The sequence below is a fragment of the Marmota flaviventris genome, chromosome 1 (genome assembly GCF_047511675.1).
Source record: "Marmota flaviventris isolate mMarFla1 chromosome 1, mMarFla1.hap1, whole genome shotgun sequence".
NCBI lineage: Eukaryota > Metazoa > Chordata > Mammalia > Rodentia > Sciuridae > Marmota > Marmota flaviventris.
In genome coordinates this window covers 135,495,365-135,522,261 of record NC_092498.1, presented here as the reverse complement: position 1 = coordinate 135,522,261, position 26,897 = coordinate 135,495,365, and the positions used below count along the sequence as shown (strand labels likewise).

The following is a 26,897-nucleotide window of genomic DNA, read 5'->3' as shown; positions in this document are numbered from 1 at the left end:
TTTTATGTATGAGACATGTCCATGTTTTATGAGTAATTACAGCTGCTATAAGCATCTGTTGTTTGTTGTTTTTTATAATCTTGAGGATAATGAACAAAAGGCATCACTTTAGTTTCCACATGGTATAGTTTCTTTTCATCATTAACATTTTAAGTACTATTTTTTGGGGAAAATGATTGTTGTTAACTATGGATGTGGAAATAGGTTTGAAAGAATAGATGATTTGCCCAAAGCTCCATATAAATAGAAGGTGGAATCAGGATTCTGTCGTTAGAAACTTCCTTTATAAAGTACTATGTAATGTCCTGGCTTGGTGCTAAGTGCTTTCCTTACATGGCCTGTCCTATTTATGTCTTAAAACTGCCATTACCTTGGGTAAAATAATTTTGGAAATTAGAGAACAGGCTTGGAAAAGGTCCCAAGATCAGAAAACTATACGAGGGCAAAAGGCAAACAGTGCATTGCGATTACCCTGTGCCCCGGCTGTGAGTGCTGTCTGACCAAGTTTGAACCGGTTGTTAGGGTTGTCTTGGGTCTAGGCTCATTTCAGAGAACGTTGCTCCAGGCTTTTATCTCAACTTAGTTTGGGATGGCTGGAGTCTGCGCGTCGCTTGTTCATCCCACGGGTCTGACCGCCTGCCGCAGATGGAAGAGATGTAGAAGACCCTCACCTCTCGGGAGATGAACGAACGGAGTGCGTGGATGGTGCGTTAAGGGTGAACACTGCGGAGCGGAATAAAGCCGGGTAGAGGTTTCGGTAATCAGAATACGAGTTCCCAAGGGAAGAGGGCAGGAGGGGACTCGTGCTCGGAGCCCAGCTCGCGGAAGGAAGGTGAACGGGGACAATGAGCCACGCAGGCGGCGGGGAGCCCGGCCCTGGGAGACGGAGCTCCAGATTAGGGCTCTGGCCGCCACTTCTAGGCGAACCGGCTGGAGTCTACCTGCGTCGGGCCTGCCACCGCCACGGCTGCACGCAGCGTCGTGCGGCCACCTGCCTCCCGCTGGCGGAGGGAGCTGGGAGCCGCGCAGAGCCTCTCGCGCAGCGGAACCCGCTCGGTGCGCGGAGCGCGGCGAAGCTCGGAACCGGCCGCGCTCTGGGTCCCGCTCTCTCCTCTCCGGAGGCGGAGCCTGCCGCCGGAAGCGGAAGTGCTCGCCGGCGCAGGGGCGTTCCCGGCGGGAGGGCTGCGGAGCGCTATGGAGCACGTGACGGAGGGCTCCTGGGGGTCCCTGCCCGTGCCCCTGCACCCGCGGGTGCTGGGTGCGCTGCGGGAGCTGGGTTTCTCGTCCATGACGCCGGTGCAGGTATCCGTCCTGGGTCGGGTGGGAGGAGGCCGGTGGCGCGGCGGGCACCCGCGCCGACCAGCCGCTAGGGCCACTCCGCTCGCGCTGGGTTGTCCGCCCCGAGCCGCTGCTTTTGCCTCGTCTCGGGCGGTGTCGGCGATGCGAAGCGGTGGATCAGGCAGCCACGGTGGTCTTGGCCTCCGCCCTGGGCTACTGGGGCTTAGGGCCTGGTTTCTATCCTGACCCTTCCGCTCTAGCTGTGAGACCTCGGACAGAAACTTCACCTTTCTGCTTCATTTTCCTTCTCTGAATGACGGAGGTAACATGACCTGGCTTATAGGGTTGTGGGTATTAAATAAACACAGCATGGGTCCATTATGGGAGTCAGTGAAGGTTCCCTGTTGTTACTGTGGGAAAAGTGCACCGTACTGCACAATGTCTTTCTTTATTCAAGCAATATTTATTGAGGACCTGCCGCGTATCCGGTACTTTTCTAGGCTCTGGGGATATTGCAGCTTTGGTACCTATTCTTAATGCAGGAGCTAGAGAAAGAAGTAAGGGGGGTGAGATATTTCAGCTGCTCCTGTGTTAGGAAGGAACTCTAACAGACTGGTGTGATAGGAGCAGGGACAAGAACAGGGTGTTAGAGAACGCCTGTTTGAGGTGTCAGGAGCTGAGAGCTGAATGATTGAGAAGGGGCTGGCTGGAGGTGTTTGGGGGCAGCTTATTGCAGCAGAGAGAAATGCCAGTGCGACTGCTCCGGGGCTGGCTGGAAATGAGCTTTGAGCAACAGAGAGATTTGCAGCTGAGTAGTTCCAGTCGTGATGAGCAGAGCAGGGGCTTTAATTTATTTATTTATTTATTTTGGTTCTGGGGTTTAAACTAAGTGGCACTTTACCACTGAGCTACATCTCTCAGCCCTTTTTATTTATTTATTTTTTTAAACTTAAAACAGGTTCTCATTAAGTTGCTCAGTGTGGCCTTAAACTTGGGTGCACCACAGCACCCAGCTGCTGGGATTGTATTCTAAATGCAGTGAGAAGCCATCGTGTCTGGGAAGCTGTGTAAAGGATGAAGAAGCAGGGAGGTCCCTCAGGAGGCCGTTGACTGTGAGGAATGGAGGCATGGAGTAGAATGGAAGCAGTGAACAGGGAGAAGTCAAAATTCAGGGTGGCATTGAGATTGCTGAGGGGCTGAATGTGGGGGTTATGAAGGAGCAGACTCTGGAAGGATCCTGAGGTTTCTGTAGCTGGGTGGATGTTCCATTTGCCAATATGAGGAAGGCTGGGGCTGGGGGTTAACAGGTTCAGAGGGAAAAATCAAGAGGTTTCTGTTTAAAATGTTGAATTTGTGCCTAAAACCACCAGGAAGGATGTCAGAGCAGGCAGAGCTGGGTGCCATGTTGTGCAGTGTAGCACAAACAAGACCCAGTCCCAGTTGGAACTCCTCACCTAGAGTTGTCCATTCCTGCCCTAGTGGCTTTTTTTTTTTTTTAGTTGTCAATGGACCTTTATTTTTTTGTTTATATGCGGTGCTAGAATTGAACCCAGTGCCTCACATATGCTAGGCAAGCGCTCTACCACTGAGCCACAACCTCAGCCCCCTAGTGGCTTTTGAGCACTTAGTCCCAACTGAGATGTGCTCTGTTGAAATAACAGACTTAATCCGAAAAAAGAATGGGAAATATCTTTAATTTTGTAGTAACGACTAAAGATTGAAGCGACAATGGTTGAATATATAGTTAAGTAAATTATTTAAATTTATTCCACCTGTTTCTTTTTACTTAATGTAGAAATAGGAAATTCAAAATCATGTATGTGGTTCTTATTATATTTGTATCGGACGACAGTGGTCTAGAGCAGGCTCTGCAGCCTTGATACTTCTGACATTTGATCTGGAAAATGCATTGTTGTGAGGGCTGTCTGGGGTATCCTAGGATATATTAACATCCTTGGAATCTGCCTGCCAAATGCCAGTAGCAAGACCTTCACCCTGGGTTTGACAATTGAAAATGTCGCCAGCATTGCTAAATGTTCCTTGGGGGAGGGAGGACAGAAACCTTGCAGGTTGACAAGCCCTGTGTAGAAGTAGTTGGAATGGTATGACACATGCTGTGGTAGGGCTGAGCCCATGCTCTGGAGACCAGGAGTGGAGTCCTGGAGGAGGTGACCTTAGGACCAAGACTTGTGTCTGCTTCAGATTTAGCTGCTTTGGTTGCTGAAGCTACAGGGCCAAGCTTTTGGTAAAACTCGAGGAGCTTCTGGTATTTAAACTGGGGGCTTATTTGAATCCCTGTTCTAACCCGGACACCAGAGCTGGGAGATGCCTGAAGACGCAAAGTTTTTAACCCCTTTCTGGCCCAAGGAGGGAAAAAAGAGGGCTCGAATCCAGGACTCCTATCACATGTCTATGCAGATATCATTGCCCCGTTTGAGTTAAGCCCTCCAGGGTCCACTGCAACCTTAGCCCCCTAGTGTGCTCCCAGGGCCTCACCAGCGAGTTCACGGCATTCTTTAACTACACTTTGCAATCTCTCTCCTCAGTCTGCAACCATCCCTCTGTTCATGAGAAATAAAGACGTCGCTGCAGAAGCGGTAAGTTCCTCCTGCAGATAGAGCCTGTCCTCGTTGTTCTCTTCAAGTGCACTGTGTGGAAAAGCAGCACAAAGCTTGTCCTCCTTTGCAGGTCACAGGTAGTGGCAAAACGCTGGCCTTTGTCATCCCCATCCTGGAAATTCTTCTGAGAAGGGAAGAGAAGTTAAAAAAGAGTCAGGTGAGGAGAGCTAATGGGATTTATTGCCACTTGGTTACCAGACTGAATAATTATTACAGCTGAATAAGAAGCTGGTCAGAAGCTTGAGAAGATTAAAGGTAGCTGACCCTCATTATCCCATTGTTGTTTTGAATTTGTCTGCTTGTTAAAACGTATGACCCCAAAATTGATGCTTGGGTGCTTTCATGGTCATTCATAGAATTCTTTGAATTTCAGCCCTCATGCTGTGGAGAAGTATTACTTTTGTGGTCTGTTTAGTGTCACATGTTTGCACGTTTTTGTGCTTTTTTGGGGTGATTTTGCTGTTTAATTGCCTGTAGTGTAGTGCTGTGGTGCCATGAGTGTTCTGAGTATAAGGAGGCCGTGACATGCAGAGGTCTGTGGTAGATGAGTTGTAGAGCCGTGAGTTCAGTGTGAGTAAGTCAGCGATATTTATTTAATACGGTGTTTTTAAACAGAAGCCTGTATACAGTGAAGTTGCGCATTGATTTGGTTGGTGAAAATGTGCCCAGAGCTTGGCAAGACCCTGACTACATTCCCCTAGAAGCAGTGGTTCAATGCTCACGGTAATGACAAATAACTGTGATTCAGAGCAGTGGACATGCCATGGTCTGAGGCTGCCGGGAGTCCAGGATGTGCTGTTCCCCTGAGAATTGTCCCCTTGAATAGTGGGTGCTCTGGGGCCCTGGGTAATGCTAACCATGCTCCTCCCCTCCACATGGGTAGGTGGGAGCCATAATCATCACCCCAACTCGAGAGCTGGCCATTCAAATCGATGAGGTCCTGTCGCATTTCACGAAGCACTTCCCACAGTTCAGGTAAATTGGATGCAGTGTCCCTGTCACCATAGACTGTTGTTTTGCTTGAATTGCTCAAAGACCTATTTCCTTTTTCAGCCAGATTCTTTGGATTGGAGGCAGGAACCCTGGAGAAGATGTCGAGAGGTTCAGGCAACAAGGGTGAGCTTGTTGCTTCTGCTCCTTTCCGTTGCCCTTGGCACTGCCCCGGAGGCATCTTGCATGGCTGAGGCCTGATGGAGAGTCCAGAGGTGCTTCTGCAGGCAGGCTCCTCAGGTCAGGGAGGATGTAAGCCACCTGGTTGGCCTGGGCCATACCCAGACTCAGCTGATTGTGATCTGAAGGACTCTTGGCCCAGCAGTGCCAGTTTTGGGTCTTAAGATGGAATTCCAGATGTGTGTGTTCCCCTGGTTCTTTACCTTTGTTGGCATATAATCCACATTGTGGAAGAGACTTCTTGCAGGTCAGTCATTCTGGGGCCTCGGCTGGCCCAGTCAGATTCTCTTAACAGTTGAGTTCGTAGGGACTGGGGCTGTAGCTCAGTGGTAGAGCGTTTGTCTCGCACATGTGAGGCACTGGGTTTGATCCTCAGCACCACATAAAAATAAATAAATAAAGATACTGTGTCCATAAAAAAAAAAAAAAAAAAATTGAGTTCGTGGGGCTTTGCATGCTCCCTCACTTGGTGAGATTAGACGCCAGCAAACCCTTTCTCTCTGGGACATGTGGACCTTCAGTATTTGACGGTGGCTCAGCTGCTGTTTTGGTGTGAGAGCAGGACAGATGGTGGCAAGTGATGCGGTTGTGGTTGTACACCAGTGATATACCACACAGCCAGGGAGTTCGTGCTGTTCTTTCCCTGGCCACTTTTCTTAATGGAGGTTATGTGACTTTGGTGATGTGGAACTTGGTATTTTGGGAACCATCTCTGATATTTCCAAGGGCCAGAGTGTGTGGTAAATACTGACTTTCTTTCTAAGGGGAAATATCATAGTGGCGACTCCAGGTCGCCTGGAGGACATGTTCCGGAGGAAGAGTGAGGGCTTGGACCTTGTCAGCTGTGTGAAGTCCCTGGATGTCCTGGTGCTGGATGAGGCAGACAGACTTCTGGACATGGGATTTGAAGCAAGGTACCCCATTTTGGACTTCTTTGAGTTTGGCGGTGTGAGTGATAACTGAAAGAGGAGAGCCAAATGAAACACCTTCATCACTTCATGACTGTTTGTTTACTAGCCTCATTGATGTTTCAAATTATGAGGTGGGTTATCCTTCAGATTCTGTCACTCAATTTAATTTCATTTCTTTTATCTTTGATCTTAAAATGCATTTTCCCCCATGATTTCCTTAGGTTTTTGTTTAATAAACAGACTTTGGCTTGTGAGGGGCACATGCCTGTAATCCCTGAGGCAGGAAGATTGCAAATTTGAGGCCAGCCTGGGCAACTCAGTGAGACCCTGTCTCAAAATAGAAAGTTTAAAGGGCTACTGGTATAGCTCAGTGGTAGAGAGCCACCGTGTTCAATCCTCAGCACCAAAACCAAACCAGCAAGCAAACCCAGATTTTTTAGGGAACATAATTCACATAGCATACAGTTCACCTATATAAAGTCCATGGTACAGTGTTAGGTTCAAAAATTTTGTCCTAATTTCACATTATTAGTTGGCATCCAAGTATAAAAGTGTCATTTATGATTACATTGAGAAGCCTTGGAAAAATGAAAGTATTGCTGGGTTTCTGTTCGCAACTAAAAGGCTCAAGGGTCACTCCAGGAAAACTGGGCTGATTGGGCTGCACAAAATAACCAAACGACACACAAATACCTTTTTCTTTGGAGTCGCTGTGATGGCTCCTCTGACCTTAAGGGTCCGCAGGAAGAGAGAGAGAGCACGCGCTGACCTCTTTTATTGAGGAGAATCTATTCAAATGAGGTAAGAGGTCGGGTTTCAGGGGGCTGAGTCTGTCTTCATGATGTCTGCTGTCAGCAGGTTGACTGACATCTAGGTAGGCCACACCCAAGGGCACAGTAAGAGAAGGGGACACACACAAGGCACTTCAATGGAACATTCTATCCTAAACAGGGCAAGGGATTATATTATAATGGAACAGGTGAGCATAGCTCCCCATGGGCCTGTAGGAAGCCATGCCCAGGCACAAAGACAGTCACTTGAACCCTAGAAGAGTGGGGCAGTCAGTCTAGCAGCATGGGTGCCTGACACCACATCGCCCAGCAGGGGAGTTAACTCAGTCATGTACAAGGTTGGCTCCCACAAAGTATAAATAAACATCACTCATAATCTCAGATTTCAGTAATATCAGTTGTAGATATTTGGATGGCTTCTTGTCCAATCTTTTTATATTTTTATTTTTAACTTATATATATATGTATATATTTTATATATATATATTTTTAGTTGTAAGTAGACACAGTACTTTTTTTTTTTTTTTTTAATATTTATTTTTTAGTCTTCGGCAGACACAACATCTTTATTTGTATGTGGTGCTGAGGATCGAACCCAGGCCGCACGCATGGCAGGCGAGCGCGCTACCGCTTGAGCCACATCCCCAGCCCCTAGACACAGTACTTTTATTTTGTTTGTATGTGGTGCTGAGGATCGAACCCAGTGCCTCACACATGCTAGGCAAGTACTCTAGTACTGAGCCACAGCCCCGGCCCCTTGTCCAGTCTTCAAACACACCTGTTCACTGCTGCTTAGTGATGGAGTAACTGTAAGATCTCTTTTTTTTTTTTTCAGCATAAACACCATTCTGGAGTTTTTGCCAAAGCAGAGGAGGACGGGCCTTTTCTCTGCCACACAGACACAGGAAGTGGAGAACTTGGTGAGAGCAGGCCTCCGGAACCCTGTCCGCATCTCAGTGAAGGAGAAGGGTGTGGCGGCCAGCAGCACCCAGAAGACCCCCTCCCGCCTGGAGAACTACTACATGGTGAGCACTGGCTTGTCTTCTCCAGCCTGGGATTCAGAATGATGGTGGTGTTCTAGGAATGTGCTTGAGGGTCACAGGGAAAGTAAATGTGTAAAATGAGACTCTGCGAGCCAGGTGCAGTGACTCAGGCTTGTAATTCAGTGAATCAGGAGGCTGAGGCAGGAGTATCACTAGCTGGAGGCCAGACTCAGCAACTTAGTGAGATGCTGTCTTAAAATTAAAAAAAAAAAAAAAAAAAGCACTTGGGATGTGGCTCAGGGGTAGAGTACCCCTGGGTTCAATCTCCAGTACCCAATCACCCCTCCCAAAAAAAGAAAAAGACCCTGTGGCACACTTGGAATCCCAACGGCAGTGCCTCTGAACTTCCCTCCCCAAGTACCAGCTGTTTTTATCACATTGGTTTGCGATGTGCCGGGGACTCATGGTTCAGCACTGTAGCTCCGGGCCAGTAGCATAAGCCTGTGTTGTGAAAGGGCACAGCTGGATGTGCTGGCAAAACAGAAAATCAGGTGACAGGCTATAGGAGATTTGTTACCTAAATGTTCTGTTCCAAGCCTGAAGGTTCTGCAATTCTGACCTGCGTCTGATTCCGGCTGGATTTGTAGGTGTCAGTCCTAGTTGTTGTTTTCTAGGCTATCTCTGCAAGGCAGTGGACAGACTTTGGGAACCTGGATTATTCAGTACTGTGGCCACCTGGACCCTCTCAGGTTCTGTTCTCTCCCATTGCTGGGATGGGCCACAGGGGCTCTGAAAGCACTGGCAGCCAGGGAAGTAGCACTGGGAGCTGGAGGACCCTCAGGACCTTGTCTCTGCTTATGGGGTACATCAGACCGTCCACCTGGAGACGAGACTTTTCTTTTCGGCCCAGAAGAACACTTTGGCACTAATCACAGTTGCTGTTCAAAGAAGGGTTGGTTTCAAAACCAAAGGGTTCCAGTTGCTGTGGAGGGGTAGGTGGGTGTGGCCGTCCTGGCTGGTTGACCCGTGGGCAGATGACAGATGACCTGTAGAAGGAGCTTGCACATCAGGCACTGCCCAGGGCGCCGCTGCCTGGAGTGCTGCTGAAGTTAGACAGGCTTCTCTGAGGTGGGTGGTCCTGCTGCTGTGTTTCTGTCGAGGCTGGTTGAGGTGGAATGCTGGCTCTTCATGGGGTGGGAAGGACTCAGTACAGGATGCAGTATGTGGAACCTGGTACTAGAGTAGGCTGCCCTGGTGCCGGTCACACCTTCGTCACTAAGTCCTTGAGTGCACTTACCAGGTCATCACATGTACAGTGGTGCTTTGGGAGTCCCCATTGCTGGGCTGTTGAGGATTGATTCATTCACAAAGAGGGGTTTTGGATTGCTTAGGACATAGTAAATACTAGTGTTATGGCTGTGAATACCCACTGTATGCACTGTTGCTTTCTACTTCTTTGCATTTATTAGATGGTATTTAGAGATGTTCAGGTGCATTGAGAGGAGGGTCCAAACTGAGATTTTTAAGTTTTTCTGAAAATCAGGGAGATGTGTTCCTGTCAATTTAATGTCTCCAGTGAGGGGCTTGGATAGAACATCTGGCTGGTTGTTAGGAGAGACTGTGGGGTCTGTCTGCATGGAAGTCCTTCCAGTAATCATGCACGTTGCTTTCTGGAAAGCTGTGTCCAGCTGAGAGCAGTGACTTCTGTACCTGGCCTCTGACCCCAGGGAGCTTGTGGGTAGTGTGTCTTACTTGTCCATCCCAGACCTGCTGAGGCAGAATGTGCTTGCTGCCCCAGAATCGTGTTAATGGTGTCTCTGAGAGTTGGTGTGGAAGCCAGCATGCTCCCTGTCCATTTGTTGGGATTTGGGAACAGTTGTGTTAGATGACATTTGTTGTGCGGGGCTCAGACCCAGGAAATGAAGTGTGGGATTCAACAGGTGGAAGAAGATGCAAGATGCAGTTAGGATAGAAGATGTGTCGTATTCAGAGGTGGCCACAGCCTCCAGCTTTAGCTTCAGCCCCCAGCTAGTTCCCTTTTGTTGCCCCTTATTTACCCCTATTTAGCCCTGAGTCTTTTTCATAGGCCCTTTGTATAAGCAAGCCAAACAGAGAAGGCACACTGCCAATAGGTTACATAAGGGGGCATGTGCTCACAAGTTCATGTTTATGACCTTGAGTCTATATGCCCCGCATGTTTCTGGCCTTGAAACCCTAACATAGCCAGTTCCCTGCCCTGGCTGCATACTAAAGCATAGCATAGCTTGCAAGAAGCCTAGGTAAGGAAGCCTAACTATAGTCATTATAGGCCTGCCCAACAACATTTCTCTCAGTTTTATGATTTTGTGACTTAAAAATGATGTTTATAGCTGGGTGTGATTGCATGCACCTGTAATCCCAGTGGCTCAGGAGGCTAAGGCAAGAGGATTGCAAGTTCAAAGCCAGCCTCTGCAACTTAGTGAGGCCCTAAGCAACTTAATGAGACCCTGTCTCAAGAAAGAAAGAGAGGGAGGGAGGGAAGGAGGGAGGGGCTGGGAATATGGCTTAGTGGTTAGGTGCCCCTGGGTTCAATTCCCCAGCACCAAAAAAGATGTTTATAGCAGCAGCACATGTTAACATTTCTGAGCTAGGTAGACTGATTAATCTTCTGACTTCAGTCTCTGATTCTGGAGGAAATTGTAACCCTTAAAACTTAAGGCTGGTTTTCTGGAGGACAACTCCAAGGCTAGTCTGGGCAACTTAGCAAGACCCTATCTCAAAATAAAAGATAGCTGGGCGCAGTGGTGCACACCCATAATCCCAGCAACTCCGGATGCTGAGGTCAGAGGATTGCAAGTTCAAATCCAGCCTCAACAACTTAGAAAGGCCTTAAGCAATTCATCAAGACGCTGTCTCTAATAAAATATAAAAATGTGCTGGAAATGTGGCTCCGTGGTTAAATGCCCCTGGGTTGAATCCTTGGCACCAAAAATAAATAAATAAATAAAAGGGCTGGGGAAGTAGTTCAGTGATAGAGTGCTGGGTTCCATCTCAGTACTGCCATATATATATATATATATATATATATATATATATATATATATATATATTCTTTTTAAAATAGGTTTTTATTTTATTTTTCCTTGTATTTTACAGGTGTGTAAGGCAGATGAGAAATTTAATCAGTTAGTGCATTTTCTTCGAAATCATAAACAGGAGAAACATCTGGTCTTCTTCAGGTAACCCTTCGGGTTCTAGTTGAGAGGGATTCAGCTGCACCTAAAATATGCTGGTATAGGTGATCCTTGGGTCCTGAATTCTGTCTAGGATGAATTCTGTTCTCGGGGTGTGCTAGGCTGAAATAATTGAAAGCCCAACTTCTGAGGCTCTAATGGGAGGGTTATTTTTCTGTAGAAGCAGGTGCACAGATGGGTAGTTTCTGACTTTTAAATGTCTCGGCAGTGTCAGGGTTAGTGAGTCTGTGATTGTCTTGGCCTTTCCCTCCTGAATATCACCTTTAGCTTCTGTAATCCCTGTTGTGTCTGCACTGAAGGCAGGTACGGGGGAAATATGGGGTGGAGTGGCAACGTTGGTTATATCAGATATAACTTTTCTATCAGATAAGCAGAAAGCTTTCTCAGAAACTCCTCTGCCCTGGCTGACTTTGGCTTTGTAGTAGAGGCAGGTGAGGAAAGAAGTGGTTGGGAATGGCTTGGGCAGGTACCCATCTGTCATGGTGGGTTTTGTCCTGTTATCCCAGAGCAGGATAGGAACATTGTGTACATTCCTCAGCTGATTCAGCCCCAAATCGAGACTATCTGGGAGGGAGGATCTGTTTGATCAAACTTGGCTTATTGAGGAAGGAGCAGTTCTCCAAGAATAAGAACATTTTGAATCTTGCCTATTTATGTCTTCTGTCCTTGTTTTTGTCCTGGATGGGTACTTCATTCAGTTAAGCCTCTTTCAGGGACTGGGGGACCCCTTTGGTTGAATATCTTTGACAGTGGGCAAGACCCTCAGAGTTTTGGCTCGTGTCTAATGCTTTTCATTGACAGGGGATTTCCACTCTGGAGCTCAGTGGTGGGTGCTAGTCCTCCATCCATCCTCCCAAAGAGGGCGTGCCACCAGTCTTCCCCTCGTGCCTGTTGCTCACCACTCCCGTCCCCATTTTAGGAGGACCAAGAGGGGCATAGCCCTAAGCCCTCTTTTCCGCCTCATAGCACCTGCGCCTGTGTGGAATACTATGGCAAGGCTCTGGAGGCCCTTGTGAAGAACGTGAAGATAATGTGCATTCATGGAAAGATGAAACACAAGCGCAACAAGATCTTCATGGAGTTCCGCAAGTTGCGGGGGTGGGATGGCTTCATTAGCAGTATTAGGTCTCCAACCTCTATACCTTTTTAAGGTCCCACTCTCACCTTTTCTCTCTTTATCTCAGAAACTTTCCCTGCCTGGAGCCCTCTTCCATCTCATACCCACTTATGGTATCTCCATAGAAATACTCAGCGCCCCATTCCTGCCCCAATTCCCTGTGTACTTCACTGGGGTCCCTGGTTTAGTCGTTGAACTTCCCTGCCTGCTTGTACCCTTGTATTTCATGTTTGTTCCTGAATTTGCTGGTGCCTGGCTCAGAGAAGTTTTGACAACTGTTTATCTACTGGGTGAATATGGCAGAGCAGGGCAGAGTAGGCTTGTTGGGACAGAAGCTGCCTGTAGGTTGTCAACATGATGGCCATACAGCAGGGACCTCATGCTTTCCTGATGAGCTTAGCTTGTTTCCGTTTTTCTTAAGCACTGCATGGCTTCCTTAAAGTAGTCTTAAGGGCAAGGTTGAAACTGGTGTTTCTCCACTTCTGCTGGCATGTGGGGTCTGCGTAAATGTGTTGCACCTCTTATGGTGGGCTCTGCCCTCTAGGGTTGCAGTAGACCCCAGCAGCTCACTGCCAGATTCTTTCTGGATATCTAAAGACAGAAATTGACAGACAGTGGAAGGGGAAAGTAAAAGGAGCAGGATTTATTCAAGAATAGAAACAACTCCGGCAGGGTCAGAGGGACCCACTAGCAGGTTGCTGCCTGAGTGTGCTGCTCTGGGGGTTTATGTAGCCATTGGGCCAAGCTCTTAGCCCATGATTATGCAGATGAGGGTTTAGAAAGGTGCCAGTGCTGTTGGTTAGCTCTGCAGTCTCCATTTGGCTTTGCCCCACCTTTGTTTTCCCACCACTAGTCGAGAAGCAGGACGTTGAGGTCGTGGGATTGTGAGTACCCGGGGTCTTCTGGGCTCTGGAGCTGTGTGCAGTGGGTATCTGCACCAGGCTCAGACTGGGCCACTGCTCATGCTTCCAGCCCCATTCCAGTCCACCCTGCCTCTGCTCTGCAGCTGCTGGACAAGGACTTGGCTTCAAAGTGGAGTGAAAATATCACTTATTTCTTGAAGTGGCTGCCAAGGGTTAGCCCACCACAGTTTTGTTTTTCAATGGAAATATACTAATTAAAAAAAAATTGCTATGTTTCCTAATCCCCATTTTCTTGGGAATTCGTCAAGTTCTGGAGATTCTTAGGAGCAAGAAAAAAATGAAATATTACCATCAAGAAGTATTTATTTATTTTAATTTGGTCACTGGGATTACAGGCATGTGCCACTGTGCCTGGCTAGCCTGGGCAAAATAAAAAGGGCTAGGGATATAGCTCATTAGTAGAGTGCCCTTGCATTCAGTCCCAGTACTGGGGGGAAAACATCTTTGCTTCTGTGGAACCTCCAGAACCTCTGTGTTGCTGTTGTCATTGCGGTTGGCAGACCTCAATGGATTATTCTGCTGTTGGTGATAGAGATGGTGACATCCTTACTCAGAATGCTCTTTTCTCCCGTTGCAGTGGGATTTTGGTGTGCACTGATGTGATGGCGCGGGGGATCGACATTCCTGAAGTGAACTGGGTTTTGCAGTATGACCCTCCCAGCAACGCCAGGTACTCCGATGCAGTGTGACCGTTCTGATGAGGAATTGAACTTAATGACCAGGAACATGGGGGAAGTAAACACAATCTTGTTCAAAACATTATTTTAAATAGCAAAAAATAGATTAGTGGGTGAATAACCTTTGGTGTGCTTTTTTCTAAGTACATGATAGGCTGTTTTAAGGGGGAAAAGAAAAGCAATTCAAAGTACCATATGTGGAAATTGCAATTATTTTTCCCATATATAAAAAATCCATAACTAAGCTCCTAAGTGATGATAAGGATTATAGATCATTTGTTTTATTCTTTATAATTTTCATTGCTTCCCAAATTTTCTGAGTCTGCTCCCTGTATGATCCTAGAGAAAGGCACACGTTTAACTCGAGTTGTGCTGGAGTTCACCCTGGGCGTCTCGACGCACTCATGGTGGTGTTGGTGTGATAGCTGTTCTCCCCTTTCTCTTGCTGGACAATAGGGTCCGGCTGTCCCCGCAGCAGTGCAGATGTGTCAGTGTGTAGCTGGGGCCTGGGTTCTGCTCACCGCCACTCAGCTCCCACCTTTGTCCTCACAGTGCCTTTGTCCATCGCTGTGGCCGCACAGCCCGCATTGGCCATGGGGGCAGCGCCCTGGTGTTTCTCCTGCCCATGGAAGAGTCGTACGTCAATTTCCTGGCAATTAACCAAAAAGTAAGCTGTCTTCTCTTTTCGTATAGAACACCCAGTAACGGGGTGGCTACAACAGTTCTTGTCCCACATATGGTCAGAGGAATAGATGAGGGATGGGTAGGGTGCCCACTTCGGAGCCTGGCAGGCATTGAGGCTGTGGGGCCTTGGCCTCACCTTGGCTACTGCTGTCCAGGCCAAGGCCATGACTTGGGGACACAGAGCTAGTGTTGCTGTACTTTCCTGTCACAGCAGAATCATGCGAAATTTATTTTCAAATTTTCTTTTGAAAATGTAAAATACTTTATAGACCAAGGAAAATATTTGGGCTGGATTCAGACTTCAGGCTTTCAGATTAAAATGGATTATTCTGCTGTTGGTATTCTTGGACTGGTTCAGAGGGGGGCCCCTGGAGTTGAGGTGGCGTAAGCCAGGGAAGTGAGACTGGTCTCTGTGCAGTGCCCCCTGCAGGAGATGAAACTTCAGAAGAACACAGTGGACCTGCTGCCCAAGCTCAGGGCCCTGGCCCTGGCCGACAGAGCGGTGTTTGAAAAGGGCATGAAAGCCTTTGTGTCCTGTGTCCAGGCCTACGCAAAGCATGAGTGCAGCCTCATCTTCAGATTGAAGGGTAGGTTGGATCTTTGCTTCACATAATTGTGTTTCTGTTTTGATGGTTTTACACACATGAAATTGCTTTGTCTGTTACAATGTATGGGGTACATTAGTGTTTTCCAATTGTTTAAAATGGAGTAGTTCCTAGGCTTCACCAGATACTTCTCAACTGAGTACTAGGTGCTCAGTATTTCTCTTTACTTTGTTAAACAGTTATTACTGTGACTCTAATTCACATGAATCTATTAAGTGCTTTGGTTAGAAAAATTGTGTTGTGAGGAATCTTCCTTGATGGTTCTGGTGACCATGTTCTGGTGTGCTAACGCTGGTGTTTTGATTTAATTAGATCTTGATTTTGCTAGTCTTGCTCGAGGTTTCGCCCTGCTGAGGATGCCTAAGATGCCAGAACTGAGAGGAAAGCAATTTCCAGATTTTGTGCCTGTGGACATTAATACAGACACAATTCCATTTAAAGATAAAGCTAGAGAAAAGCAGAGGCAGAAACTACTGGAGGAACAAAGAAAAGAGAAAATGGAAAATGAAGGGAGAAGAAAATTCATGAAAAATAAAGCTTGGTCGAAGCAGAAGGCCAAAAAGGAAAGGAAGAAAAAGATGAATGAAAAAAGGAAAAGGGAAGAGGTAAAGCTTACAGTTTTTACTGGTTAAATTAAAAAATTCTGAGCAAATATAACAACAGAACGTTTGAATACAATAGAACATAGGAGTTGTCTGAGGCTGTCACATTTCTATACTGTGTTGATCAGCAGGGTGGGAAGTTGTGTTTATGGGAGCTGATGTGAGAGCACAGCGTTGCACAGTAAAAACTGCTGGGTGTGCCTTTGATCTTAGCAACCTGGGAGGCTGAGGCAGGAGGTTTGCAAGGATTACAACTTTTAGAGGTCAGCAATAGAGTGCTCTTAAATTCAATCTCCGGTGCTGCCTCTCTCCCCCGCCCATTGCCAAAAAAAAAAAAAAGCCTGCTGGTTTCACTACACTGTTGCTGAGGAATTAAGTTTGTTGGTTTCTTGTTTGCATTTAGGGTTCTGATATCGAAGACGAGGATATGGAGGAACTTCTTAATGACACAAGGCTCTTGAAAAAGTTTAAGAAAGGCAAAATTACTGAAGAACAACTTGAGAAGGGGTTGTTGACAAGTGGCAAAAGAAGAGCCACAACAGCAGATTTGAAGATGTCAGATTTGGACGATGACTGCTGATTCCAATGCCTTAGGTGAAGCACAGGTGGGCACAAGTGGCCCCTCACTCAGGGGACACTGAGAAGAGTCCATCCTGGAAGCTATTCTTTCAGACTGGGAAGCAATGAGGGGATTTCTCACTTGGGAATACTTCACTCAGAGCACACTAGTCTTGAAGAAAATCTGAGTGTAAATAATAGATGTCAGTGTTTATTTTGGTGAGTCACCTGTAGCTAAAGAGCGTTTTTTCCCCTAAGGTTATTTTTGTAAATATTTTTTTTTAACAGATACCGAAGTGTACTTAGGAACTTTAAAAAACCTAAATAAAGTCAAGTACACCTTGGTATCTTTAAAGTATTTTTAAAGTTCCTAAGTACTTCCAGGCAGTGACCTTTCTGTGTGCCCGTGGCCCCTGCACTTCTTATCCTTTGCCCTGCACTGAGCACCTGCAGAGGTGGTGAATGTACTGGGGTTTCTTTTTTAATATTCTCAGGGCTGCTTTATTAGTGAATATCTGAAGACCAGGAAACACTTCATATTCTGGGAATGAATTATTACATGGTTTTTCCTTCTATTGGATAAAGAGTATATCCTTGTCTAGTGCCTTCCTGTATGGCTATGGCTGATGGCCTCTCACTTGCTGTTGCCAATGTGTGGAGCCTGAGGTCAGCTTGCAGTATTGAGGCAACACTGTATCAAAATCTTTCATATAATTTATTTGAAAATGCTGAATTTGTTCCCAAATATATTTTTAAAAAGCTGTTTAGGACCAAACACATTCACAGGAAATTCACCTTTTACAGATTCAGAATCTAAGTTTACAAATACTCCAGCAGGAAGGTATCTTTATGATACCTGCTAAATGTTGCTCCTGCCTGCCTTGCGATGTAACTTCAGTATTTACTTACTGGCTAGGTCCTGTCCAGGGGGATGGAGCAGATGCAAGCCAGCAAGTGTCCCTTGCCTTTCTCATGAGCTCCACATGTGGTGCATGTCCTGCCAGCTGCTGTCCCTTACCATAGGGGTCTGGCTGTGGCACTGCTTCTCAGCCTGCCTTTCTTGGATGCTTTTGGCAAATTAGTGTGGAGCAGCACAGGAGAAAGGGTGGTGGGCTTGGTCTTCCCTCAGGGAAGCAGCCAATAACGTAGCTATTTCTGGACAATGAAGGTCTCTGGAAACTGTATGCTCATTTAGGTTTGGTGCTCATTTAGGTTTGGTTTCAGAACCAAGAACACATGAGTGAAAAAGATCCTCCAAGACGTGTAATTTAAATCCACAGTCCACGGGTCTTCCATAGAATGATTCCTTTTGGCTTGGCTCATAGGGGTTGAGAGGCTGCCCACCCTGCCCCAGGCAGGTACACTGGACACCGGGAAGACCAGTGGTTATAGATAGAGCTTGATGAGTTCGTCACTGACTGCTGAGGGTGTGAGCACACCCAGGTCTGTGAATAGCAGGGTGATTAACGAAGGGGAGGTGTAGTCCACCCATGGGTGCTCCTCTCTCAGGTCCTGTCCAGTCTGTGCAGACTTCAGAGTATCTGCCTTGTACTGAGGAGAGAAGAACCTGTGTTAGTCTGCATGGCACAGCCAGTGATCTCCGCTGCTGAGGCCTTGGCATGTGCAGTGTGCTGGTCCTGAGGCTGCTCTGGCCATGGGAGGGCAGACCCCCTGCTGTGAGCCACACCATAGTGGCCTACCAGCCAAGGACAAAGCATAACAAGAGAAATAAACCATGGGGCCCTCACAACTGCTAGACTCCCTTCTCCAGACCTCCCACGGCAGCTACTTAGAGTAACTATGAAGAGCGGCCTGGAGCCAGCCCTGCCGAAGGCTTCCTCTGTCAGTTAGTGCCATCCCACTCTACAGAAGGAATTGAGGCTCAGCAGAAGGACTTGGTCAAGGTGCATGATTCGTAAAGGATGGAGGTATGAGCTGAGCCTGGACAGTGCATCCCACAGCTGGGATTAGCCACTGCCTCTCTACAGACAGCTGCCTGTGGGAATTGGAATGGAGTGTGAGTTCTGGGGAAGGGACGCATTCAAGTTCAGTAACCACCAGTTGATCTTTTTATCGCAAGTATTGGCAAAAATAGTAATGAGATGACTTTCTGGAATATTCTTAGCACTGCAGTTTTTTTAAAGGTTTCAGATTAGACAGGAAAATCTTGCCTTAAATTTATCTGGGACGTCTTGCTGGTTTAGTGGGAAGAGCCGCACAAACTTGAAGCTTTCTGCAACCACATAGAAGGGCTTGTTCTGTGCCTTGGCGCACACGGCCATCTGGTGGCTCCCAATCTGGGGGTCAGAAAGCAGAGGATGAGCTCTGAGCACACTTGGAACTTGGGAGCAACGGAAAGTGTATAAACGAACATGTAAATCTCACTTTGGAATCAGAGGACCTTTTAGAAAAACAGTGTTTTTCCAAAGATATGCAAATGATCCTTAAGTGAGTGCAAGATGCTCAACATCATCAGTTATTGGGGAGGGAAATACAAATGAAAACCACAATGCGATACCATTTTGTGACTCTTAGGGACTCAGATACCTGTTCACAGATATCCACAAGCAACACTATTCACACCAGCCAATGGTGCTCATAGCCTCATGTCCATCATGAAAACAGTAGATTGTGCTCGCTTTGGCAGCACATATACTAAAATAGGAACCCCTGAGTAAGGATGAGATATAAATTTGTGAAGTGGTCCATATTTGTGTGTGGGGAAAAATGAGTAGATAGCCAGGTATGGTGGCTTTCATCTATAATCCCAGTGACTCAGGAGGCTGGGGCAGGAGGATCTCAAGTTCAAGACTAGCCCCAGCAACTTAGGTCTTCAGCAACTTAGCAAGACTGTCTCAAAATAAAGGGGACTGGGATGTGGCTCAGGGTTAAGTGCCCCTGGGTTGAATTCCTGGTACCAAACAGAGGAAGGAATGAGATTCTGATACATGCTAGGGTGTGGGTGAACCTTGAAAACTGTCACACTGAGTGAAATGAGTCAGAGATCACAGCGATAGTATGGTATAGGTGGCCAGGGATGAGGGGAGGGGACAGGAAGTTGGTGCTCAGTGGGTACAGTTTCTGTTTGGGAAGAATGTAAATTTTCCGAGCAGACAATGGTGACTGTATTTAAAAATATATGGATGTACTTAATGCCACTGAACTGTAAGGGCTGGGATGTAGCATAGAGATGAAGTACTCCTGGGTTCAATCCCTGGCACCCCCCCCACCAAAAGTTTTTTTTTGGTTTATGTATTTTTTTTGGTGGGGGTGGGGCAGATAACCAGGGATTAAATTCAGGGGGACTCAACCACTGAGCCCCATCCCCAGCCCTATTTTGTATTTTATTTAGAGACAGGGTCTCAGTTGCTTAGTGCCTCACTTTTGCTGAGACTGGCTTTGAACTTGAGATCCTCCTGCCTTAAGCTGCTGGGATTTATAGGCATGCACCGTACGCCTAGCTATGTATATATCTTAACTACAATTTTAAAAATTATTTCAGCCAGGCATGGTGGTGACTCCAGAGACTGAAGCAGAAGGTTCCCAAGTTTGAATCCAGCCTGGTAACTTTAGCAAGATCCTGTCTCAAAATTTAAAATAATAAATAATGACAACAATAATGATAATAATGACTAAGAATGTAGGTCAGTGGTAGAGTGTCCCTGGGTTCAATCCCCTGAATTGAGGAAAAAAATATATATATGAAACTTTTCCAAGTTAAGCAACACATAGAGAAACTAATGAAATATACTGAGGTCACAAACATGCTTGATTAAATAAAGCAAAAACAAAAACTTCATGTTCCAGTTAGATGTGTGAATACATATTACAGGCTTAAGTTTTGTAGCTACGTTTTCTTTTTTAGGCAGTGGGGAGGGGGGTACTGGGTATTCAAGGGCACTTAACCACTGAGCCACATCCCCAGCCCTATTTTGGATTTTATTTAGAGACGGTCTCACTGAGTTGCTTAGTGCCTCAATTTTGCTGAGGCTGGTTTTGAACTCATGATCACACTCCTGCCTCAGCCTCCAAAACCACTGGGATTGATTACAGGTGTGCACCACTGAGCCCGGAAGGAAGGAAGGAAGGAAATCTGAACCAAATTGGAGTGACAACTTGATACCTTGCTGAAGTCCTGAGGCTAAGATTTGGAATAGAACGAACGGACACATAAAGCTCTCTGGCATTCTGTCAGTAATAGCCCCTTGTCTGGAGCAGGAACTGGGAGAACCCTTGCTCCTCTCCTACCTTGTTAATAATCCCTCCGTTTTCAACGACTCCTTCAGCGCCGACTATGACGAGGTCTACTTTCTCCATGATGTAGCTGAGGAAAGAAGTCGGAAGCTTTTTATGCTCTTTTCTGTGCTCTAGGTGGTAGCATCATTTTCTGATATCCATTTTCATCATGGCAAGTTCTTCCCACAACTACCTTTGCTCTAAAGGGACCCCTGGTGTATTTCCAGGTCTGTTACCAAAGGCATTAAAATCTCTGACCACCACCCCTCAATGATGGATACTTTACTGCCCTATGCATGCTCACAAGCATGTGCATCAGTACTCCCCCTTATTTGTATGGTGCGCTCAGTTCTGCTTCAACACAAATAAGAACGTTTAAAAACCCAATCCAGGGCTGGAGATGTGGCTCAAGTGGTAGCACGCTTGCTTGGCATGCATGCGGCCCGGGTTCGATCCTCAGCACCACATACAAACAAAGATGTTATGTCCGCCAAAAACTAAAAAATAAATATTAAAAAAATTCTCTCTCTTAAAAAAAAAAAAACCCAATCCAATGCAATCTGAGTTTGGAAACAATTATTCAATTTAAGAATATTTCTAGTACGAAGAAGCAAATTTATTTATTTACCCTATTTTTTTTGGAGGGGGGGGTACTGGGGACTGAACCCAAGGGTGCTTTAAAACTGAGCTACACCCCCAGCCCTTTTAATTTTTTTAGTTTGAGACAGGTCTCACTAAGTTGCTGAATCTGGCCTTGAATTGGAGATTCTCCTGCCTTAGCCTCCCAAGTCTCTGGGTTTGTAGCTGTGTGCCACTGTGCCAAGCAGAGTTTACTTTTAAAATGAGCAAAACAGGTAGAGTTGCTCAAAAACGTGCTCTTGAACACACTCCCTAATTTTTTTTTTTTTTTTGGTACTGGGGATTGAACTCAGGGGTCAACCACTGAGCCACACCCCCAGCCCTATTTTGTATCTTATTTAGAGACAGGGTCTCACTGAGTTGCTTAGCATCTCACTTTTGCTGAGGTTGGCTTTGAACTCAATCTTCCTGTCTCAGCCTCTCAAGCTGCTGGAATTACAGGCATGCTCATGGCTGTAATTTTCTTGATCATCTGACTGAGTGTATGTTTCCTAAGAGATTATTACTCCTGTTTTTTCTTATGAAATGCACTGATGAGTCCAGCAAAATGGGATTTTGGTTTGAGGAGAGAAACACCTGCATGAGAAGCAGCACCCAGTACAGCACCAAGGACAGCTATGTTAGGGCTAAAGAGAACGGATTACTCAAGATGCTGATCAAATTCAACCTTTATATGTCACTCTTGAAATGCACAGACGCTCCTACTCACAGTGCTAGGAACACAACCGCCACTAACCAACATTCCACAGTCCTACTTCCTGCATATGCTACGGAGACCTCATAATGGGCTTGCTGGTTTAGAGCAGCTATTAATTAAGACGCAGTGTAGCTTTAGGAATGGGAGTCAAACCTTCAATCTGAAAGCACTGCTTAGAGTCAACCCTGAGAGAAGGCAGGCCAGGTGGTCACGGCCAAAGAAGACGGGAACTTACCCAACAGCAGCATCCAGCACCACGGTGACTGGGACATTGAGGTGAGAGAGCGCTTTGGCCATTTTCTTACTAAAGATGACATTTTGAGAAAATTAGGGAAAGTCCAAGAAAGTCCCATGCTAATGTTTGATGAGTCAATTAAGACAGTGATAAATCATGCTAGCTTGAAGCTCAGTTATTACTTATGGACTAAGGGGCAGGTCCCAAGACTTTTGGATTAAGGAAACAATAATTTGTTTTTTCTAAGAAAAAGCATGTATTTCAGGAAAAATATACTCGGGTATTCTGGGGAAAAGATGGAAATTCTTGCAAAAAGAAAAAGTTTTGCTTTTATTGTCTTCTGAAAAGATAGGGGTGTGAAGTACCTACTCCTTAATAAAAACTTCTCAGCAACACAGTCTTGGTGTTCCTCTGATTTGACTACTTAAATAGAAACCTGGAGCCTATACTCTGCCCTGCTGCAAATCCAACATGATTGTTTTTCCAGGAGCAGGAATGACAAGTTCGAAGGCCATGTCGCCTGCCTGGCCAATGGGGGCATGTTCTGGTTCCTACTATGATGGATTCCAGTCCTTGGTATGCTCCATAATGACTGATCAACCTGTGACCAAATGGGAAGATACTTGCCCCGCCAGATCAGGCTGTGACTCTGTAATGTACACGCTAAAGCGCTTCTTGGCTGCCACAGCTGCTTCAAGCACTCTCAGGACCACTCTGGAGTAGGCGTGAGTCAATATTCTCTGTGGATAGAGAAGGTTTCATGAAGGGGCAAGCTCCCTGGCGACTGCCCACACCATCTGCACTGTGATGTGTGCACTATGTCCTGGCGCTCCAAGCTCCTCTGTAGGCTTTCCTCACAAGTCAACCATCATCAGAAGAGACCTTGAGAGTACACTGAGTTTCAATCCCCCTACAAGCTGAAAAAGTTCCTGCTAGAGCAATGTAGTGTGGGTTTCCCTAGTGGAGCCCCCACACAGGGTCTGAGAGCCCATGGGGTTCCCTGGGTTGGTCTCCCTATCTCTAAGACATAGTTTGCACACTTGGGTAGACAGGTACCAGGCAGATCACATCAGTCAATGCAGCGGGTGAGGTGGCACCACTGGCTGTGGAAAGACTAAGGGGACCCAGGTTCCTTAGCTCTTACTGTTGTCATGTGGTTCCACTATTGCCAAAACATCTGATTTTTCCAGAGAAGCTGAAAATCTAATAATTAAGTGTTAGCTAATAGTGTTAGTTGAAAATTTTATGAATACTGTCTGGGATAAAAACAAGCCGTCTGTGGTGCAGATGATATTTGTGGACATTTACATGTGGTCCCTGTTCCAAGGGAGAACATGAAGGATCATGTAAAACAGGACGACAGACATGGCTCTCTAGCTCCTGTCAGTCCTATTCGACACATTAGAAATGCAGGTTCGCAGGCCCTACCCTGGAACTGCTGCATCTGCATTTAATAAGAACCTTTGGTGACTCATCTGCATGTTCAAATGTGAGCAGCCCTGTTCTAAATGTAGTCTAGATCAGTGCAGAGAAGGGTGATGCAGGCAGAGGAAGCCTGCCGAATACTGACAAGCATGGCAAGTCTAGGGCAGGGATGGAGAAGTCTTCGGCAAGAGGTGGCACAACCCTGCCTCCACTTGGCCCAAAAAGGCTTTGTTCGTGAATTGGCTTTTGTACGGTTTCACTCACACCTACTATGTAATTTATTTAATAACTTCTAAGGTTTGGAAAGGGATAATAAAAAAAGAGGACAAGATTTAAGAGTTGAAATGCAAGTAAAAATCTTTTATGGTCAGTGGAGGCTTAGGTGGCAAATAGGATGTAAGATGTATGCTGGTGGGAGAGACATCATAAAAGTTTTATGAGTATGACCCCTGTGCTGAGAGACCGGCCCAACGAGAAGTTCCTGTCTCTCCTCACTTGACTGATGCGCGTCTGGCAGCCTTGCATTACTGCCACAGCATCTGAAACAAGATTAAAATCTCCACCCAGTGCTAACCTTCACCAGGAAGATGCTTCATGTTAACCAGTGACAAGAGCTGGTCTGTGTGGATTCAACCAACTATATATCCAATCATAAAAATACTTCTTTAGAAGAACTTCTTGTTAAATTAAGAACCACCAATGCTATGCCAATGTCTTCCTCTGCCTGTTCACACCAACAAGCATTTATAATATTTGTATATTGTTATATATAATAATTTATACAGCACTGTGTATAATATATAATATATAAAAATATATATATAATATTTATATATTATATATAAATATTTATACAGCAGTGTGTGCCAGGCAGAGCGCTGAGCCCCTATACATAACATTTCATTTAGTCCTCACAGTGATCCCATGAGGAAGGCTTTATTGTTGTTCTTATTGAACAGATGAGAAGACTAAAGAACTTGCCCAAGGTTACTCATTAAATAAGTGGAAGAGCTGGGATTTTAGCCCTAATCACCTGATTCCAAAGTCCTTGCTCTGTTACCACATGTGATAGATATCTACTCACCGCCCCATCTTTGATGAAAGTATGGCATAGATCAGCAATTTTATTTCTCGACAGGGATATTCTCCTGAGAAAAAGCTCTCCTCGCTCAATCATGATCTTTTTACATTTAGAGTAATCCTAGGAAGAGAAGAGCAAAATGAGGAAAGAAGATCCAGGTAAAGCTGAGAATATCTGCAGTCAATCAGAGATGGCAGTCAATGGCTTACCGAGTACTCCAGGGAGGTAAGGCTGATGAAACGAAGGAAGAGCTCCCCACCAGAGGACACTGCCACGGAGGAGTCCACGCCACACAGGGTTTCTATGGCGCTGGTGAGATTTGCTCTCAGGCCCTGGATTGTCTCCCCTGGAATGATCAAAGGAGAAATTTGATGTTCCCCAGAGTGTCACAGTCCCTTGCTAGTGTGTGATTCATCCATATAGTGAATATTTACTGGTTTCATCTGTATACCAGACACTGCTCTAGATGACAGGGATACATCAGTGAAAAAGACAGGGCTCTGCTTCCTAGTGGAGAATGCAAACAACAAACAAGCAAATAAATGAATTATAGAATGTAGTAGAGACAGGAAAGAACAGAAGGATGAACAAGGTGCCTACTGGAAAGAGATGGCCTCTTGGAATGGGGACCATTTTAAACTGAGACCTGAATAATAAAGGATACAGCCACATAAAGACCCAGTGAAGAAAGTTCCAGGCATAGACCATAACAATGCAAAGGCCCCAATATGGGAATAAAATTGGCATGAAAAACAATGAGAGGCTAGCAGGGCTGTAGCATAGTTTAGGGGCGGACAACATGGAACATAATTAAGTAGAGGTGAAGATGTGACAGTACAGGGCAGCCTCAGATTTGAATGTTGTTGTAGGTATGATGCGAAGCCAGTGGAGGTCGTTGTAGAAACACATCTGTAGGCCAGCCCTTCAGTTTACAGAAGGTGGCCGCATCATCATTACTACCACCACTTTGTTATACCATACTCAGACACTTACATTTAGAACGGTGAATTAATAGATCACAATGAATGATATTTAATTTAATAACAGAATTTATTCTGAAATGTTCTCTGTAGTGTCTGCAGAGAACTCAGGGCAAAGCTGAAGCTCAATAAACATGTATAAAGTTGAATTACTGCTGTAATTTAAGCATGGTTAATGAGAAAAAATGGTCATTTTTGATTCAAAGCACATTTCATTTATGGAAAGGATCCTTTCTGATGACAACTTGAGGGCTAGCTCCAGGTTAAAAGGCCTGAAATAAAGAAAGAAGTTGGCTTAAGGCTAGACAAATATACATGTCTCATTTTCTACATTTCTAATAGTCCTCAGAAGACTTTCCTAAGACCCAGAGTGTTCAAGAATGACACTCTTTACCTTTATCTCTCTTCAGGAACTCCAGCAAAGTCCGGATGGCAGCCACTGCTGAAGCCATGTCAGGATCTTCTTTCATCTGAGATTTGAAGTATTCAATTAATTCTGAGAAGGGAGAAAAAAGTGACTTATCAGATTCACTTAGCAGGATGTAAGGCTGGAGAGCTTGTTTATGATTGCTGACCTTAAGCAAAGTCATTTTAAAAATACTTTCTTTTGGGAGTGTTATAGGGACATGATAAATGCTGATAGGCATAGAGACGACACCACTTTACTGTTACAAGATCTCTTTCTTATTTTAAGATAGTTGTCTGTATGCAAGGCATAAATTTTAAGCCCTACTGTTAAGGTAATGAAAAGTCATTCTCCTTCCTACTCTTTCCTAAGTGTTGAGAGGATCACAGAGTCATCTACCTTTCTAATTTCCCCTGCTCTCCCCCCAGAGTCTGTGCTAATTCAAGTTTACTCACATACACACATGTATATGGAGAGTTCAATCCACTTCGCTTTATTTTTTTACATGACAAACATTGTATTAGTTCGCCCTCATTTGTCACTTAATAAGACACCTTGATAACCGTACAGGATGAGCAGACCAAAGATGCCTTATCCTTGCGGCAGGAAGCCTTCCTCCTTTACGAGGTCCGGGTCTCATTTTTTTTCGGAGGCCCGGGGACGGGGCTGTGTGGAGGGGCGTCTGGGGACGCTCTCAGGCCCATTCCCTGACTCGGGAGCAGCGAGGGGGATTTAATTTTGATTATAGGAAAGTCCAGCCGAGCGGCCGGAGAGTGGACAGCGACTCTCCCGAGCCCAGTCTGGCTGGGAGGTTGGTGGGGTCCTCCGTGCGGCTCGTCCCCCCAGCCCATCCCGACTCACCCCTGTCGTCCATGGTGCCTCCGGACCGCGGAGAGCTGGGGCCCCAGAGTCGCTCGCTGCTAGCGAGTCCCGCGACTGAGCCGGCCAAGCCAGAAGCTGACAGCGCGCGGCGCACCCCAGACGCCACTTCCGTCGCTTTGGGGGCGGGGCCGTGAGTGCCGCTCGTGCCCGGGCCCAGCCACGCCTG

The 26,897-nt window shown here is 46.1% G+C and overlaps 2 protein-coding genes across 4 annotated transcripts; one reads left to right on the top strand and one right to left on the bottom strand.

The window, feature by feature from the left end:
* The first annotated feature begins 666 nt into the window (after positions 1-666).
* Positions 667-16,497, top strand: Ddx55 (DEAD-box helicase 55). 3 transcript variants are annotated; one of them, XM_071616115.1, is made up of 14 exons: positions 667-705; positions 3,825-3,875; positions 3,967-4,053; positions 4,780-4,871; positions 4,950-5,012; positions 5,831-5,980; positions 7,604-7,793; positions 10,887-10,969; positions 11,951-12,082; positions 13,602-13,694; positions 14,254-14,368; positions 14,804-14,972; positions 15,303-15,595; positions 15,996-16,497. In XM_071616115.1, exons 1-14 carry the CDS (start codon positions 682-684, stop codon positions 16,170-16,172), a joined length of 1,719 nt encoding a protein of 572 aa, XP_071472216.1. In that variant the 5' UTR covers positions 667-681; the 3' UTR covers positions 16,173-16,497. The 3 variants fall into 3 exon arrangements, with proteins under 3 accessions (XP_071472216.1, XP_027777141.2, XP_071472219.1); XM_027921340.2 differs by lacking the exon at positions 667-705 and adding an exon at positions 1,168-1,302; XM_071616118.1 differs by lacking the exons at positions 667-705; positions 11,951-12,082 and adding an exon at positions 1,168-1,302.
* Positions 16,498-16,846: 349 nt separating this feature from the next.
* On the bottom strand, positions 16,847-26,827 carry Eif2b1 (eukaryotic translation initiation factor 2B subunit alpha). The gene is made up of 9 exons (XM_071616120.1): positions 26,711-26,827; positions 25,838-25,939; positions 24,673-24,809; positions 24,467-24,583; positions 22,581-22,697; positions 21,958-22,022; positions 20,399-20,474; positions 18,322-18,447; positions 16,847-17,701 (listed from the first exon to the last, which is right to left on the bottom strand). Exons 1-9 carry the CDS (start codon positions 26,721-26,723, stop codon positions 17,537-17,539), a joined length of 918 nt encoding a protein of 305 aa, XP_071472221.1. The 5' UTR covers positions 26,724-26,827; the 3' UTR covers positions 16,847-17,536.
* Between the last annotated feature and the right edge of the window lie 70 nt (positions 26,828-26,897).

Coding starts and splice junctions, on each gene's coding strand:
- Ddx55 (XM_027921340.2), top strand. CDS start 1,195: ATGGAGCACGTGACGGAGGGCTCCTGGGGGTCCCTGCCCGTGCCCCTG. Junction 4,054..4,779: donor AGAAGTTAAAAAAGAGTCAG/GTGAGGAGAGCT, acceptor CCACATGGGTAG/GTGGGAGCCATAATCATCAC. Junction 15,596..15,995: donor AAAAAAGGAAAAGGGAAGAG/GTAAAGCTTACA, acceptor GTTTGCATTTAG/GGTTCTGATATCGAAGACGA.
- Eif2b1 (XM_071616120.1), bottom strand. Junction 24,810..25,837: donor GTTCCTGAAGAGAGATAAAG/GTAAAGAGTGTC, acceptor TGATCATTCCAG/GGGAGACAATCCAGGGCCTG. Junction 20,475..21,957: donor GTGCTGGATGCTGCTGTTGG/GTAAGTTCCCGT, acceptor TTCTTTCCTCAG/CTACATCATGGAGAAAGTAG.